A 17,376-nucleotide genomic window follows, 5' to 3' on the forward strand; every position below is an offset into this window, starting at 1 on the left:
TACCTCCACTTTAGCAGGTGGCTCTTTAAAGAAATCAGTTGCATTTCCCAATTCTCTTGCAAGTTAAACCCTGGCCTGGTAGGCTGGACCGGGRCAGGAGGAGAAGCTGCCCGGGCCTCACTGGCCACTTCGAGACTCAGCTCCGCRGCATCATGCCAGCGGTGGCCCGACCTCCACCTCCAGCCTCGCTCYAGCCCCGTTGCTGAGCATCTCACCRTCTTTAATACATTTTTCCCTCGGGTCCCGACCCTTTCGGAAGGCAGCTATTTAAAAGGGAAATCCGAGCGCCTGGCCAAGGGTCGCAGAAAGGCAGCGCGTGGGGAGCTGGATGCYGGGCTGAGGTTCACGCTTTCTCCATGGCCCGGTCTTCCTCTCACCTATAAAAGTTATTTGTACGCCTGGTTGGCTTCCCGCAGCGCCTGGCACGGAGCAAGTTGGGATAATGTCACGGTTGCCCGCGAAGCCGTGCCAGCGTGAGAGCAGAGGCTTGCCAACGTAGCGGCATTGATTAGTGCGGAAGAACCRGGGCAATCCAATTATAATCGCAAGCGCCGTTGGCTTTCGCAAATTCTTACTGAAATAACGGTGAACTCGGCTGTATTAAGGTGGTCTGACTGTGTCAGCGAAGGGGAAGTCAGAGGGCTTAGGTAGTGCAGATTAAACAGAAGAATTTAATTTTTAAATACTCTACTGCCTATTTATGTGTCGGGCARAAAGATGGTATTTTTGGATGGGTAGATGCTGGCCAAGCCCTTCAGCCTGCCTTGGTATCAGAGAATATATTTTTTAACTTCGTATTTTGGAAATTATTACAAAATATCCTAAGAGGAAACTACYCATGAAAAATAGCTAAGATGTTTCCTATCATTTAAATCTTATTTAGGTATTGAATATTCCTTTGTTCCCTAATATTATACTTCCTCTAACTTACTCAGTAGGTCAGATAAGGAAATGTGATATTTTTCACCAGCATGACAAAATTAAAGTTATAAAGAGCAGGAGGGCTGTAGCCTGGAGCCTTAGATGAGCAGTTCGGATCTGGCTTTCTCTTACTTAGCAGAAGCAAACAGTCTCCTGTGGATGAATCACATTCAATTAGCTGTTTCCTATGATGAACTGATTAAAAATTAAGTGGCATCAAATACAGCTGATTTTGCTCTTACATTTGAATAATGCTATAATTACATACTAATCAGATGGAAAATCTTAATTGTACACGTTCCATATGTTTTATTTGCCCACTCTCCATCTTCGGTTTGTCGTCTTTGTATCAGCATGGAGTATATTTTCAGGCTGCTTTTATGTTTGGCCTAATTGAATATCAAAAGCGGTATATGTGAAACTTCCTGAATTCTATTCTTTAGCCAGTGGCAGCTGTGCTATTAGATGACCTTTACCATTCCTGTAGCACAGAATAATAAAGGGAGGGGGAGAATTGAAGCCTAGCCATGTTATTGTTAGAGACAGAAATAAATCATATATAATTGCCTCACTATGAAGGCCAAATCCTGCTGTCCTTCATGCCTGAGTTAGAAATACAGGATTTGGACCTTTGTTTCCTGTGGTTTCCTGGCCACCTTGGACGTGCCCAGAATCCTCACGCTGCTGCAGTGGCTAATTATCATCRCCAGCTTCAAGCCCAGGCTGAATTCCTCCTGCCTGTGCTGTGGTACAGTCCTGCTTCAGGAAAGCCTTTAGGTGACTGTCAAGCTTGAGCGTCATTGACTTCAGAAAGACTATTTGTCTTTAAAAATTAAGAAGAGGCTTAAATGTTGGATTAAATGGCRGCCTTCCACCAAGTGCTTCTGTGCTGGCTCACTATTTAGAGCAAACCTGCTAGTTCTTGGATGAAATAAATAGGTCTCTTGACGTATAATGCATGTGGTATTGACTGTATTTAGTACAGAATGTACTTTATGCTTTTGCCTGCTTTTTAATCATAGGTCATGAAAATATTCACAAAAAGAGCAAGCGGAAACACTGGAGAAAACAGCAGGTAGAAAGCAGCATGTTATCTGACATGGAGATGTTAAAACATAGCCTAGAAGTGAATTCATTTTCTACGGAGAGCAACAAGACTGGGAACATCAGCGACAAGAAGAGTCATAGAAGGACAAAACGGTTTCTCTCCTACCCTCGGTTTGTTGAAGTGATGGTGGTGGCTGATAGCAGGATGGTTGCCTACCATGGAGCTAATCTACAGCACTATGTCTTAACGTTAATGTCAATAGTAAGTATTCAAATAGGGGGAGAAATTTTACCAACAGATCTTTTCTAGTAGATGCAGAGCTTCYTTGCTGCTGCTTTCTCACATGATACCATCAGATTGCTTCAGTGGGGTGTGGAAACATTTCTGGCACAAGAATAAAGCTTGGTACAACTTAGTTCAGGTTCACAAGTCCACAGGCACATCTTAGAGAAGAACATTTGAGGAACATTGCTTGARGTCTTCTTCCTTTCACAGACCCACCACGCTTCCTAACCCTTCCCACACCTCGCCCTTGCAGCTATCTGTGCCCCAGGCAGCATGAGAGGAGTCACTGGCCCTTTATTATGTGTGTTTTATTCTTCTTTTCATTTTGGGCCATGTGAAATAGCAGCTGAATAGAAAATATGCCTTGGGGACTGTGACTTCCTAGGGACTGATGATGGGAAGTCGTGGTTGCCTGACTTCCCTTGCAATTAAAAGGAGAAGGCACCTGTGGTCACTTAGGTCCTTAGCATAGTGCTAGGGTTGGATTTCCAGGCTGGCTGTGAGCATCTTAGTAGCTACTGGTACTAAGATGCAGTAGTGAAGTCCCCAGACAGGCAGCTCTGTAGATGTATGTTGCTGGGAAGTGAGTGTCCAACACAGTCGTCTCAGTGCAGTGACTTTAGTTCCATTAGAGAGTAGAAGTGCAGTGGATATGTGGTCTAAAAATGGCCACGTCAAAATGAGGCACGTGGCAGGATAAGTTGCTTTTGATAGTTTTAGCCRGTGGTTGTTTTATCTTGAAGCAGAATGATGCTGTGAATTTGGTGAAAGGCCTGTTAAAGCAGATGCTGTTCTTGTGCTGCTGCAATAGCAGCAGGTTTCTTCCATTCTAAAATTGTGCTACTGGCGGGACTGTCTCCCAGAAGCGTGCAGCAAGTTCATGGATGACCAGATAACGTTAGAGCACAGAATGGAGCAGAATAGCGGCTCGGGACAAAAATAGCTGTGGAATGGAAAATATGCTTGTGTTGTYGTAATTGTTTGTTTCCTTGAGTGTTAGCAATAACTCTGGGCACTTCTATTTGAAACAGGTAGCTTCTATCTACAAAGACCCAAGTATTGGAAACCTAATTAATATTGTTATTGTGAAATTGGTCGTGATACATAACGAACAGGTAATGGAAGTGATTTTCTTCTCCTTTTGACAGCAGCATATGTAGTAAACCTAGTGATAAATAATTAAAATACCTGCTTTATGTGTATTGCTCGTTAGGATGGTCCTGCAATATCTTACAATGCTCAGACAACATTAAAAAACTTTTGTCAATGGCAGCAATCCCAAAACCACCCTGAAGGAAGTCACCTTCAACATGATACAGCTGTGCTTGTTACCAGGTATGCTGAATTTTCTCATTAAAAATATCACCAGTCATGTGTCAAGAGTTGCAAGCTGTGAGCTTATAATATATGCAGCTATGGGAGATATTCGGTGTTTGATGTGGTTGTAATAAGTGGAGTTAGAACATATTCACTGCGGAGGTGGAGGAGTCTTAGAGGCTCAGGACTGTCTAAGGTCTGATCGTGGGCCCAACATGTGATGAAACTCTAGGTCTGTAGTAGTAGGAACTTGGTTCAGGCTTCTGTTGGATGGTGTTGCAAAATCAGTCTGGAGGACCAAGAATTGCTTTTGGATGTTTTGTGTTATTGTGCTTGTCCCTTAAGTCACTACTGCATTGAAAATTAATGTGTCAGGTCTGTTCTGCTTTCAGACAGGATATCTGTAGAGCGCACGACAAATGTGATACTCTGGGTAAGAAAACCCTTTTCTTTGTCTTTTTTAACTTTTGTGTAGTGACAACGCTAGTTGTACGTGCTGAACCGTGGGTAATGTTTCCTTTGCTATTGTACACCTCTCTGTTCTCTTCTAGGTCTGGCAGAGCTGGGCACAGTTTGTGATCCATACAGGAGCTGTTCAATTAGYGAAGACAACGGGCTGAGCACTGCTTTCACAATAGCACATGAACTTGGCCATGTGTACGTCTTGCGTAAATACATTTACATTTAAATAGCCCAAGACTTATGCTAGACAGAACTTGCCAGACACACTAGGAGTCGTCTGAACCTAATTATTTGTGAGGAGATGAATATACCTGGGTAGGAGAGGCACCAGCAAGGAAGTTCAAGCTGTGGTGTGACTTTGGGTGCAAGTGGGGCGCTCTGTAGCCCAGCTGCGAGCAGCAGAAACAGCAGTCTCATGTTTTGGGGAGCACAAAGCATTTGTGAGGATGAGCAACAGCAAGGTGCCCAGATGTCGAGCAGTACGTGCAGAGAGGAGAGCTACAAAACATCCTGTACTGCTGTGTCTCCTGGCATCCAAACGTGACCAAGTCTCTGAGATTTCTGCAGTGAAGTCTCAGCACTGAGACTCTGGCACTGGCTGACTGTTTGGCCAGGGCTGGGTGCTACTGGTTGCTTTAGAAAGGATCAGGGCGAGGAGCACGGGCACGTATTGCCCTGCCTTCTGGACTGAAGTCTTCTCCGAAGGCAGGTTCCTCAGGCCATCAGAACTCATCCCGCCTCGGTGCGAGGCATCGTGAAGTCGGCGGAGTAGCTGTGCGCGAGGAGGGACTTAGTGTGGCTGGCAGTTGATTGAGATACATAAATGACCCTGACGTACCTGCTGAACTATTTCATTACACAGGGACTTTCACTAAGGAGGATCTCGTGTTATTAGACATGCCCAGCAGAGAAGTAGACACTCAATGGCATTTCCCTCCACTGGACAATTTTGCCAACTGATTTTGAATTTTTTTGAGAGTGGGTAATGAGAAAAATCTTTTTAGATCATGGCAGAGTCCTTTACCCCACAGGTGCAACTCTGTTAGGCAACTTATTGCATTCAAAAATACCTTATGCTTCGTGCGCAGTGGAAGTCTGTAGATGTGGSATGGATGGATGAGTTCTCAGGAACAGATCGCTCATTGTCCTAAGCTCTTTTTTTTTTGCACAGAGGGCTGGCTGAGATGTTCTATTTTTAACCACGGGTGTATTTGTTTAAATGAGATTTTCTGACAGAAATTCCTCAAAGATTTGGCTTTCCCCACACCTAACCGGTGGCTAATTCCCTCACTAATGCTGCCCCAAAGCTGCTGGAGGGGTTAGAGGAGCTCCTGAGCAGGAAATGCCTCTTTGCCCTTTTAAAGGGAGCAGAGCAAAAAGTTGGTTCCTTGGAGGTCATCTTAATGGGATATAAACTCCCAGGCCTTCAAACGTAGGATCACACTGGGTCATTTCCCCTTTTCCACTTCAAGTAGCAAAGCAGTTTAAGCCGTTCTGTCTCCATGGCATACTTGCCGCATTCTTTGATATGGTGTRTGCTGCAAACTTCACATGGTCTTACGTTGATATTGATGCTTGATAGCATTTTGTGATCCTACCATGTAAAATATAGGAGCCAAGTTTGTCCCTAGTGCAGCCCTATTTAGGCAACAGTGAGGAATGAACATGGCCCGAGGTATTCAGCTGCTTCAGAAAATGCTTTACAGCCAACCTGATCTGTTGAGGGACTCAGGCAGCAGTGCTCAGTGGGCTCAAGTGATTCCTCTGCTTCCCTTCTCATATTCCCCCGATCACCTCTTGGCTCTTTGACTCAGTCCCAGAGTGCTTCCCATTTTCATCATGGTGGGGCCAGTCTCCAGCCTGCCTGCAAGATCAGGACTGTCAGCTGGAAAGGAAACCRCAACTGAAAGTGCATCCTATGCGAGGCTCCCTTAAGCACTTGTCATGCTAAATATATGCAGTAGCAGTGTGGAGAGCTTTGGAAGGGTCCTACRCAGCTTTTTGCAGCCAGGTGCTAGGAACTCAGAACCATTTGAAACAATGCCTGTTGGTCCTTCTGAATATGTAGATATTATTGCTTTTAATCTGTGATAGCTACTAGGAGCATTTCTAGGGAAAAAATGTATTTTTTCTTGTTTTTAGTTAAGACTGTTGCTCTTGCTGACACTTATCCARCTGTACTTGTCTTTGCTGTGTTCCTCTTAGATTTAACATGCCACATGATGACAACCATAAGTGCAAAGAAGATGGAGGTAAAAATCAACAGCATGTCATGGCGCCAACACTGAACTTCTACACCAATCCCTGGATGTGGTCAAAATGCAGTAGGAAATATATCACTGAATTTCTAGAGTAAGGCCTTACCKATGTGTGTGTTAGGCTGTCTTTACCTCTGCGTGTATCTCACAGGGGGCACTGGTTAATCCGAAATCCCAATGTGCAGCGTTTGGAGGAAATTGAAGGGATTTCTGTGTGCACATGTCCTTTATACGGAGCAGGAATGTGCCCTTGACATCCTGTCCCTGCCAACTCTGCCTTATGATTAGCTGGCAGGGAATGGCCTCTCTATGGGGAGGAATAAGTCTTTCCCCATGGATATTGCTTTTAAGGAATGTGCATTCTCCTTTAACCTGAAGAGTGAGTTTTCCAAGCCCAGTGGCCCAGATACAGAGCCATATCCAGTGCAGAGCCAGATATGGAGCAGTAAGAGGCAGGCAGACTGAATCTACCTTTCTGCTGCATGGGTCATGAATAGCCCTAGTCTGCTCTGGGAATAGATATCAAGGAAACTCTGGCTCACTAAGGTGCACAGTGACTGTCCATGCTGCTGTGATGCCTTCCCACAAGTTGTGATGGGGAACAGAAAGAACCCACAATGGTTTCTAGGCAAATCCAGGAGCTTGACCCCTTGGGTGATTCTTCTGCTTGCTGTCTGAGAGGAATATCAATGGTTACTGGTGCTTACTCAGCAGCCAAAGGAAGTTTGTGCACTGTCGGACGTGCTTTTGCTAGACTAGTTGACTGCGTTGTGGTASGTGATCGTCAGCACAACGTGGGGTGGTAGCGAACAGATAGGCAGCCTCTTATGCTCCATAGGTGAGGCTGTAGTAGCTGTTTTAGTGCTTGTTAAATATGACAGATGGGGTGCACATCTAGTGTAAGGATAACCTAGATAAAAACGAATGAGTTCTAGTCTCATCACCTCCTGGTTAACACCATTTTCTGGCTTTGTGTTGTAGCACTGGTTACGGGGAATGTTTGCTTGATGAACCTTCATCAAGAACTTACACGTTGCCTCAGCAGCTCCCGGGGCTGATTTATGATGTCAACAAACAATGTGAGTTAATTTTTGGACCTGGATCTCAAGTGTGCCCATATATGGTAAGTGCAKTTCCATGCCTTGGTTTTGCTGGCTTTCACAGATGAAATTAAGGCCCCCCAGCATTGGGTGAATGGGGAAAGGGGCTGATATAAAGACTGCACCCACCAGCTACCAGCTGGTTAGAGCCTGGGTCCTCAGCCCCACTATTTGTGGGGATGCAGTAAGCCATCAAGTTACTACTGACCTTGTGAGTTAATGATAAAAGCTAGTAGGATAATTTTATAAAGGATCATGCATCCAGTACGGTRTGTGGCACATGGGATGAATGTATTTAATATTTTAATCTGTTCAATAACTTAAGCAGATGCAATGTCGGCGACTCTGGTGTATTAACATTGATGGAGCGCACAAGGGATGTCGTACTCAGCACACACCTTGGGCTGATGGGACCGAATGTGAACCTGGGAAGGTCTGTAATACTTCATCCTTTGTAGTTATATATCAGTCAAACTCATCCTATCCCAAGGGCACGGTGTATGGGATATAGCTTCTGGCCGCAGCTTCTGCCTGGAGCAACCCTGTGGTTTAAGCATTTCATACAGGGGTGAACTGTATACCATATAATGTGATTAAAATCTACTGCTTGACATTTTTTTTGTTTATTGCAATTATTCTTTTTTGAGTGCTTATCTTTTTAAATTAACACCCTTGAGTGCACTCTTGGGTATAACTTCTGTAAAGCTTTCCTAGACTTTTATTAGAAATTTCCCATGCGATGTGGGTAATTAGTGATTTTACATAACATAAACTTGCCAACTGGCTTCTCATCTTGGCAGCTTCAGAGTAAAATATAGAACTAGCTGACACTTTCTGTATGGAACCTTTTTGGCAGTTTTTCATAAAAACTTTCAATTTCTAGGTGCAATGTTAGCTTCCAAATATATATTTTTCCAACCAAATACATTTTCTAGAGTAAGCTCTTAGTTTTGATTTATCCAGATCTGGAGAGAAATAGTTGGGAGGATTTGGACTTTTTTTTTCCTTTTATTGAGATGCTAAACCTTTTGAAGAAAAATGCTAACTAGTTTTCATCATTTTTGCTGAACAAATATCTTCCTCATCTAGCTCTAGTAAACAACCTATAATGTTATTCAAGAAAGCATAGCTTAAAAATGTACTCTTGTAGCTAATTAATGATCAATAGTTAGCTTTCATTGCCTTGAACAACTCAGCATCTTAATTTATAAGGTCTTTCAAATGTGGATGCTATTTTGGATACAATCTTTCACAAAGGCTGTGGGTCTCCTTGGCAATTAATCTTTTGCTACATGTRTCTGAAACTCATTTGTGAACACTGATTTCATTCAAGGCAATGGACATAATATATCAATTTGCCTTCTTTATGGAAAAGCACAATCAACACAGGTGCGGAAGCTTTTACCTGATGTTTTTAAGGTTGATAGTGTAACGTAATTCCTGCATTACTCTTTCAAGCCAGTGGCACACCAATGTTTACTGTTTTTATGTTCCCCTCCTTTTTTTTTTTAAGAATCAGGATAAAACTTATGCCCCTCTGAAGTGCCCCCTAGCCCCACTCAAGTGGGACACCTCCGACTGTAGACCTCCTATCTTCACTTTCTCCATGTGTGAGCTTGGGACGCGCTCAGAGCTGGCTGCCCAGAAWTTTTTTTCTGAATTCTGAATATGTGGGCTGCCGTTCTGTTCAGAAATATCTGYAGTTACACTTGGATATGACCAGAGTTGTGTTTATACAACTGCGGACAAGCAGGACGAGTTTAGAAAGTATGAGCAGGTGGGATCTTACGAAAGGCTAACACAGTCGAATCGCGTCCAAGCCTTTGAATGTATTCTGGAAAAAAGGCTGTGTGTGTTGTATCTGTGTGTTGGTCTAACTCCAGCTTAAGGTTTGGATCATCATAAGCTCTCTCCTCCCTGCTATTTTCTTGGGCTTGTAAAGTGCTGAGGTGCTAGTCCGGAGTGTGTTTTGCTGGAACAAATCGCTGTTTTGGCACTCTGATGTGGCCAGGAGCCCTGTCAAACTGCTGCGTGCTGACTAATGCCTTGCCTCAAGTCTGCATGTTTAAAGCCTGTGATGTATGGCTTGGCAGAGAGTGAAAATACTATGCCATTTTTTTTTTATGGAGATACCTTTGGAAACAAGAGAATCTGAATAGCTAAGAGAAGTCTAGCTAAAGCTTCCGGAATATAGACTTATCCAGGCCTAAAGTTATTTTTAAATCAAAGATACTACAACAACGTGGAAGTAGTAGCTTATGAATATTTTGAGTGTGAGGTCACTGAAGTTGATACCATTAAATCAAATAATAAGCCTGGATTTTGGCCTTTGCTGGGTGGATACCAGTCAAGATCACTTACCCAGCTTGACAGTGCCCGTGCCTTACCAATTCGAAATAAATCACCGTGCCGCAAAGAAAGAAGAGAGAGAGGCTCGTAAACGTGGATCTCTATCTCTTGTGGTTTTCCGAGTTGTTTTAAAGAATGGAACAAGAAGCACAGATGAACRGCAATCGTTTGTCTCCTCCCTTAAGGCAGCAGGTACCGTGTAAGTTATGCATGCATGAAGCTTCCCAGCACTTGTCTGCCCCCTGCTAATCTATTCAGCCAAATCAGCCCAAGTCCGCGAGCTGTTTTTGGTGAATTATCTAAGGCCCCTGTGGCAGGACAAAGGGAAGGAAAGTCTGCTATAGTGTCTCCCTTCCCCGCCGTTGCTCTCCTCGTCGACTTCGTGTCTGTTTAAGTTATTTTGAACCTGCTCCAGACAAAAACTCTTTTATTCTCTTCATTCTCTGATCTGTAAGCCTGTAGGAAGGAGCACCCTGGCAGACTTTTTAGTTTTCTGTTGTAATTCAGCGTAGGAATTATTTTTAAAATAAAAAAGACATGAGGGTTGCACAGCCAGACTATTCACAGCGTGGTTCCAAGAAACACCACTGCGTTTCCATAAGATAGTCTTGCTATTTATTTAAAACAGCTGCTCTTCCTCCCCCCCCCCTTCTTGATTCACTATCAATTTGCTATCAACACAAGCCCCCAATTTGGAATAAAATCAAGAGATTTAGGTAGTTTCCTGGTTAATCCTCAACCATCGGATGGGAGAYGTATAGGTCATGCCACGGTCTGTTAGCTGTGTACATTCACTAGTTAGCTATTCAATCTGCCGTGGGTCAGCGGTGCCAAGCGTGACTGCGGTTACAGATTTAGCTGCGAGTGTCAACGTTTCAGCAAGACGTTCTCCTCCGGGGCTGCGTGGTTGTATTGATGTCGTGTGGTTTTGTACGCTGGTGATAGCTGCTGGCCCTCTTTGTCCCCATAAGTGACTGACAGAGGGGTCCCCCGTCCTGCAGCTCCTCRACCCTGGAGAGGCCTGGAGGAGGGATGCATCGCCAGGGGTTGTCCTGCAGCGAAGGCACTCGGTCTTTCAGCTGATTTTTATTCCTGTCCTCTGCTGGAACAGATGCTTTTTTAAGCCAGTGTCTGTCTGGGGAATCAAATCTTCAGATGGAGGCAGATGCATAGCATGTAGCCTAGAGACCAAGCTCATCCCTGAGTAAGTGCCATATTTAAGGCCCAAGCTATGAGCTGTTTGGTCATCCTGCCAACGGTGCATGCGGCAAACACACCTCTGATCAGCTTCCTTCCGCAGCAGGGGAAGTCGTTACTGGGGAAAGGTTTCAAGTGTGTTGCAGAGTCATTGTCATACAAGACCCCAGTGGCAACTTGATTTTGGTCTGTTTTCCCTGATAGCTTGATGTAACCTTGTTCTGGTCTCGGTGGAAAGACTTGTTTCCTCTCCCCTCCTGTTAGAGCAAGAAAATATATCTCTGCTGCTTCACCCATTCTGCCTGGTTTGGCTGTAGCCATCAGTGGATGCACAGTTAGKAGAGTAGCAGCCAGACGGTAGACACCATGAGGTCTCATTAGCCTGATTTTCCCAGGAAACAGAGCAAACAATGCTTTTCCTCAAACTATTCCCTTAGATTTTTATAGGGTTGGGTTTTGTTTTGTTTTTGTTTTTTTTTTTGAAGATCTGTCCTACACATTTGTCAGTTTGGAAGCCCCTTTGAGTCTGTCTGTGAAGTAAAGAAGAAGAGAACATGGCAGATCAGTAAAATAGACCCATCACCGTAAAGATCATTGGGTATTTTCCTACCTGAMCAGCACCTGATGCAGTAAAATATTGCAAGAGAATATTTCAATGATGAATCTACATTTTTTTTTCTTACGCCCCTAAATTTCTTGTAATTTCTGGGCAATCAGCAATGTTTGCGTTTCATATAATTGCAGAGATTTAGGCATCTGCCAGCAAATAAGCAGGTCTCCAGGTTTAAATCTGCTTTAGCAAGCCCTTTTCAGTGAGAGGGAAACCCCTTTGGGGATCTGGTGGGATTTTTACATCAATTCTGGTGAGGCCAGGATGTGACTCTCCTCTAGATCAGGTCTGTCCAGAGAAGTCTGTGTAGTYGTACAACAAGCACACCCAGAAGAGACATAATTTATATGATAAAAATAGGGGGAGAGGGAGGGTGCCAAAAYAGTTTAAACCAGTTTTCCAAACAGAATAGACAAGAGTTGTAACTGGAAAATACAAGTGTAGACTAGGCCTTGGCAGGTCCCATGTTATGGCTGAGTGAAAAAAAAATACTTTGGAGTGAGGAATTCATTGTTTTTTATTTGTGCTTTCGATTTGAAACTTTTTTTTTTTACTTTCCCTCTTCTCTTCTGGGGTTTTGTACAGCTGTGGAGAGGTTTGAGTTTGTTCCTCTTGTTTGCTAATACATGTCCCTATCGTCTGTCTCCTGTTAGGACACTCTGTGRCTCCTGCTGCTCTCCAGGAAATCAGATAAGCAGCTTTTCCCAAAGCTGGTGCTGCGAGCATTGCTGCACTGGTCGGCATCAGCAAACGGGGAGCATTTGCTAGTTGTTGTTGTCCTCARTCTTCTTCCCATAAATCACGCCTCTGGACTCTGCTGCTTGCCTTCTCTTCTCCATTTAAGGGTTCAAAAGATTGAGACTGCTTGTTTATCTTCCTTGCAGGGAAAGAAAATGCAAGGTGGCCTGGTCCCGTGGCTACTGAAATAACTGGGGCCTCAATTTGGGAAAAAAAACCTATGACGTGTTTGACCCTAGAGCTGAGCACGGATTCAGAGTACCATCCTTAGTCCCCTCCCTGGAAGTTTACTCTGCTACAATTTTGGCTTTTTTTAAAAAAAAAAAAAAATACCCTGCAGGTTTTTATACAAATGAAATTTGGGCAACCAAGAGTGAAAATGTTCTTTTTTTTTCGTTTGGGAAATCGTTGTTGCATTTTGAGCAGGGTATTTGAGAAAAAGCAAGCAAATGACTCTTGGCATCAGGGCTGATGGCTAATGAAGTAATGCGAACGCCCCCGTTCCCGTCTCTCCCCGCAGCACTGCCGGTTCGGGATGTGCGTCCCCAAGGAGCGGGAGGCGCCGGTGCTGGACGGCGCCTGGGGCACCTGGAGCCCTTTCGGCACCTGCTCGAGAACCTGCGGCGGGGGCATAAAGACRGCGATACGGGAGTGCAACAGGCCCGAGTAAGTGTGGCTATGGGGCAACTCGCGGCGCGGGCCTGGGACGAGATGGGGAGAAGCAGCCCGCTGGCTCCAGCAGGCTGAAATCCCATTTTCTTGGTTAGCGGGCCAAGRTTTGGATTGGAAAGGTGCTGGAGGGAGAGGGGAGGGAGCATGGGAGGGAGCTGGGCCACGTATTTGTCTGTTTTCCTCAAGCGAGGTGTGCATGTCCGCGTGCAGAAGTGGCTCTGCAGCCGAAGCCTCCAGATGCTGCTGGTGAAATGTATTCCCATCTTCCATAGCTGCGTCTACTTGGACTGGTAGCTTCTGTGCTAGAAAAATCACCTTTCTCCTCAAGGCGAGCCAAGGGATTTTCAGTATCGTCTTCTCTTACAGCTTGTGTTTTGTATCTTAGCGTTTTGCTGTGGCTGGGTTTTTCAGGAGCTTCAACACCAAACTCCYGTTGCGATCCCCTGTGCTTATCATCACTAGCATTTACTTTCCAAGCCCTCTTTKGGGAGCAGAGCAGCTGGCACAGCCTCTTCTCAAACCCCTCCTGAAGTTTCCACAGGGGCTCATCTGTCATAGCATGATCAAAAAAGGTTTTCACCAACTTTGTTGGGTTTTGCCCCAGTAATTTGACGTCATGGCGTAGGCTCCCACCATCGACGTTCCCGTTACCAGGGTGCTGCAGAGACGTTACGAGTGAGCGAGACAGGAATAAAACGCGATGGAAAGCCACCACTACGTGCTCTCTCGCTTCTCAAAGCACTTCAAAAACACCCAGAGTAGRCCTACTCTCTGTTTTGCTGCCTTTCATCAAGTGGGAGAAACCTCGAGTAAGGTCTGAAATAATTTCATTTGGCCTCTTATATTCAAAAAGGGTTTTGCTCTTTCCAAGCTTTCCTTTGCGCAGGGATCTAGGGTGGTATCTTGCATGCCAATGAAATATTACCTCAATCCAGCATGTAAAATGAACGTCCTCTCCCCCYGCAATGGGCTGAAAACAAGACTGCAGCTCCTGCCTCCATCTGTAATGTGCTCTGACACCTACATGGATGAGTACTTTGCAGGACTGTAGGAAGCTGTAAGCCTCTGAAATGGAAACAGACTGTGTTTTGACACACACTTAAGGAATGTATTAGCTGACCAGACCAGACCCTTCCCACCAGGATTGCCCCCTCGGGAATCGCGGGCAGGATGGTACGGACAAAGCCGGCGGCYGCGGCACGTCACGTGCGGCGCCGGGGGGCAAGCCCTGTTCCTCAAAGCAAGGCATAGCTGCAGTGTTATGGGGGAGAAAGCATGTTTCATACCACGTCAACACCCAGAGCCCTGCGTTCAAGGGTGGATTTTGGGCTTTTCTGCAGACCCCCAGAGCATTAAGCACATGCACGTGAACACGAGCAGTTACGTGTACGTGAGCTCACATACCCCGCAGTCACCCCTCTGGGGGCTTTTCACTCACCCTATAGCAGAGCTCCTGCTGCTGGGGTTTCTGTGCCTGAGCAGGTACCAGGTGTGTCCAAAAACRGTGCTTCGTGCCCGCACCTAGCTCTCCTGGCCCACTGTGAGAGCGATGATGCCTTGGGGGTCTGCAATGAAATTACCYAAGGTTAGTATTCACATGTGATGCGTGTGAATGCGGTACCCATTATGTATTTAAGACCTGTTGATACAGAGTCAAAATAAGCGCCCGATATTCCCCAGGGCTGTTGGACATGTCCTATGAGTTTTGTCCTGCTGAGAGGCATCCAGCAAAGCGTGCGTGTGCAGGAATGTGTAAGGAGAATATTGTTAGATTGAAAGCAAGAGTCTATACTGGCCTTTGCTTAATAAAACAGATGATTTAGGTGTAAGGGGAATTGGGACGGAGCAAGAAGGTTTCTGTGCGTGCACTGCTTCCTCTTCCATCTCTGACGTACGTGGTTGATGGTTATTCATAAAACCTTAGATGTTGCTGAAGGATCTAGTATTTCTTCATGACACTGAAAATTGATGTTATATGAGACTGACTTATTTTTCAGGGTTAGCTCTATTCTGTTTACCCAGGCTCAGTGAAAAGCAATACTGAATCATTAAGGATTTAAGAATGCCCTAAAATTGTCAGAGTGGTTTGGGGCTCTTCTGAAATGTCAGAAATGGTGTGATCAAGGCCTGAGCGCTGGTTACAGAGAGATTTACTGCCACAGTTATGAATCTGACAGTTTGAAACAAGATGGCAAGTTTCAGCATCCTTCGGTTTATGGCAAGCCAATGTGGTCAATGTGATATCTCAATCTCATGGGTCAGGTCGAGGAAAAAGGCTAGTTGCTTGGGTTCTTCAGATTTTATTAGATGCACCCTTTGAAAAAAAGGTGCACTGCGTGTTGTTCTTAATTATAGTTAAAAGGAGATTTGTTTTTTTTATATTGACAGATTTATATCAGAAGCAATGTAGTTACCATCAAAATGTCATAACTGCCATTTTTTTTCTTTAAGAAGTGCCTTGTTGGAGGTTTGCGTAATTAGAGTCTCTGTCAAACTGCAGCAGCACTATGGAAGTATGAATGTTTTCAAAATGGAATTGATGAATCCTGTTAGATCCCAGATGAATTGATGCAGGTTCCCAGAGACTTGGGGTGTTCTTCCGTGACCGAGAACTGCTGCAGCTTGAAAGCGCATCTTCCCCGCCTGGGAACAGGCTGCGAGGAACCGCTTGCTGCTGGTGCCCTGAAGGGTGCCCTTGGAAATCACAGCCCTGCCACCRGGGAAAGGAGGAATAACTCCTCGCAAATGTGCCCAGGAAGGGTCTGTGCGGGCTGTTGCAATGGGTTAGCTCCAGAGTGATTCCAAGCATATTCAGTTAAATTAGTGGAAAAAGCTGTTTGCCAAAGCAAGGTGGAGAACAGACCAAGTAGGTTTAGATTCACTCAGTTAGGAGTCAGTGTGAAGTGATTTGAAGTCAGTCTGATTCATACTGGAATTTGCACCGTTGGTGGTGTGGCTGGTGTCTTTTTTTTCTTGCTTTTTTTAAATCACTGTTACTTGTTTCTTTCCAAGCATCATCTCTCTCTAGGTGATGCCAGTTTAGTGTCCATATGGCGTCCAAGAGCTGCCCTTGGAGCAGGTAGAGCTGATGTGACCGCTTGTTGCTCAGGGCTGCACCTAAAGGCAAAGTTCACCCGTGGGTGTTTCAGATGAGACTGAGGGATTTGCACCGCGACAGCTTGCGTGTCGGCTAGGGCAGGGGAAATACGGCGGGTAGCTGGTGGTGCTCTGCATCTCATCYGAGCTGCAGGAGACAAGTCCATCCGCCAAACGCAGGAGACGTGCCGGCAGTCTGGGGGAGGTCCACCTCGCTTCCCCAGTAAGCCTTTGGCAAGCAGGGGCCCCTCTTTGTGCCTCTTCTTCCCCGGTTATTTCCCAGGAATTGTGATACTTCAGTCACAAATAACTTTAGAACGCGCGAGAGAGGAATCGTGACTTAGGGGAGGAAAGGTGCTGCTGTGCCGGCTGGGCAGTTGATGTGTCCGTGTTTTAGAGATGCTGAAAAACCACGGGCTGCTCTAGGGGCTAGTTACTTTGCTGTGTGTAGAGACCTTCATGCGTGTGCATGGGTTTTCCATTTGCGTTATGTTAAGGAAGCCCCAGCTGTATATGATATGAAGAGCTTGTGGGCACCTCCATCTTCTTTTTGCCTTTTGGATATTATTTAATTTAAACTGTAGTATTTTTYCTCCTGTAGCGTGAGGGAATAACAAAGCTGCTTGGTTGGTACTGGAGTTGTTACTGCCATTATTGTGGTAGCTTGCAGTAGCCCCACCAGCCCCCAGAGACCATTTATCCTGGAAGCCGTGAATGGTCAGAACAAAAAGCTCGTGCAAGGTGCTTGTCCCTGCTCTGCTGCCTCTCCTCTCCCCGTCTCGCTCCACTGGAGGTGACCTCCTCCTGCATCGCCCAGCTTTGCTGCTCAAAGGCCGGCTTTGCGCTCCATGTTATTAGCTCGTCCTCCTTCTTCCAAGCTCTCCTGCAGATTTATGGAGGGGRCTCATGCATTTGCAATTTCAGGAGCGAGCAGCGGCAGCAGTGTTTTTTATTGGCAGATTTAAAGCATAGTGCATGATGGTTTTTGTTTTATGATGACGGACCTGCAGAAGGCCGTATGTAGAGATGGACGTACAAAATCTTACCAAGTCCCTAGCAGAAATGTCCTTTGAACAGCCAGCAGGTAGGCTAGCTTGTGTCCCAAGGGTGCTTTTCTAGCAGCATAACCACATCTGAAAATGAGCATCCATGAGGGAAGTGCCGTCCACCCGGATCCTCTTGTATCCTCCCAAGCGCTGCTTGCTCCCACACCGTTGCTGACGGCAACGGGAGCTCCTYGCTTGTCTCCAACAGAGTAGGGAGAGAGGTTTTTTCAGTCCCCAGGGTAAGCTATTGGCTGGCAACAGCTTTGTCTACACGCAA

At 45.4% G+C, this 17,376-nt stretch overlaps 1 protein-coding gene across 6 annotated transcripts in view; it reads left to right on the forward strand.

The window, feature by feature from the left end:
- Nucleotides 1–17,376, forward strand: part of ADAMTS9 (ADAM metallopeptidase with thrombospondin type 1 motif 9) — an 80,454-nt gene that overhangs the window by 15,014 nt on the left and 48,064 nt on the right. For 5 of the 6 annotated variants that reach the window (XR_014895246.1, XM_085300107.1, XM_085300103.1 and 2 more), the window contains 9 exons: nt 1,944–2,230; nt 3,286–3,369; nt 3,468–3,589; nt 3,964–4,004; nt 4,123–4,228; nt 6,239–6,385; nt 7,273–7,414; nt 7,717–7,824; nt 12,806–12,951. Coding sequence is in view for 5 of the 6 variants with exons in the window: in XM_085300107.1 (XP_085156233.1) it covers nt 1,944–2,230; nt 3,286–3,369; nt 3,468–3,589; nt 3,964–4,004; nt 4,123–4,228; nt 6,239–6,385; nt 7,273–7,414; nt 7,717–7,824; nt 12,806–12,951 (1,183 nt within the window). In the remaining variant the exon portion in view is untranslated. The remainder of the gene's footprint in view (nt 1–1,943; nt 2,231–3,285; nt 3,370–3,467; nt 3,590–3,963; nt 4,005–4,122; nt 4,229–6,238; nt 6,386–7,272; nt 7,415–7,716; nt 7,825–12,805; nt 12,952–17,376) is intronic. The other variant, XM_085300104.1, reaches the window with a different exon arrangement.

This window comes from Rhea americana, unplaced genomic scaffold, assembly GCF_003343005.1.
Source record: "Rhea americana isolate MKP2758 unplaced genomic scaffold, rheAme1 scaffold_16, whole genome shotgun sequence".
Lineage (NCBI taxonomy): Eukaryota > Metazoa > Chordata > Aves > Rheiformes > Rheidae > Rhea > Rhea americana.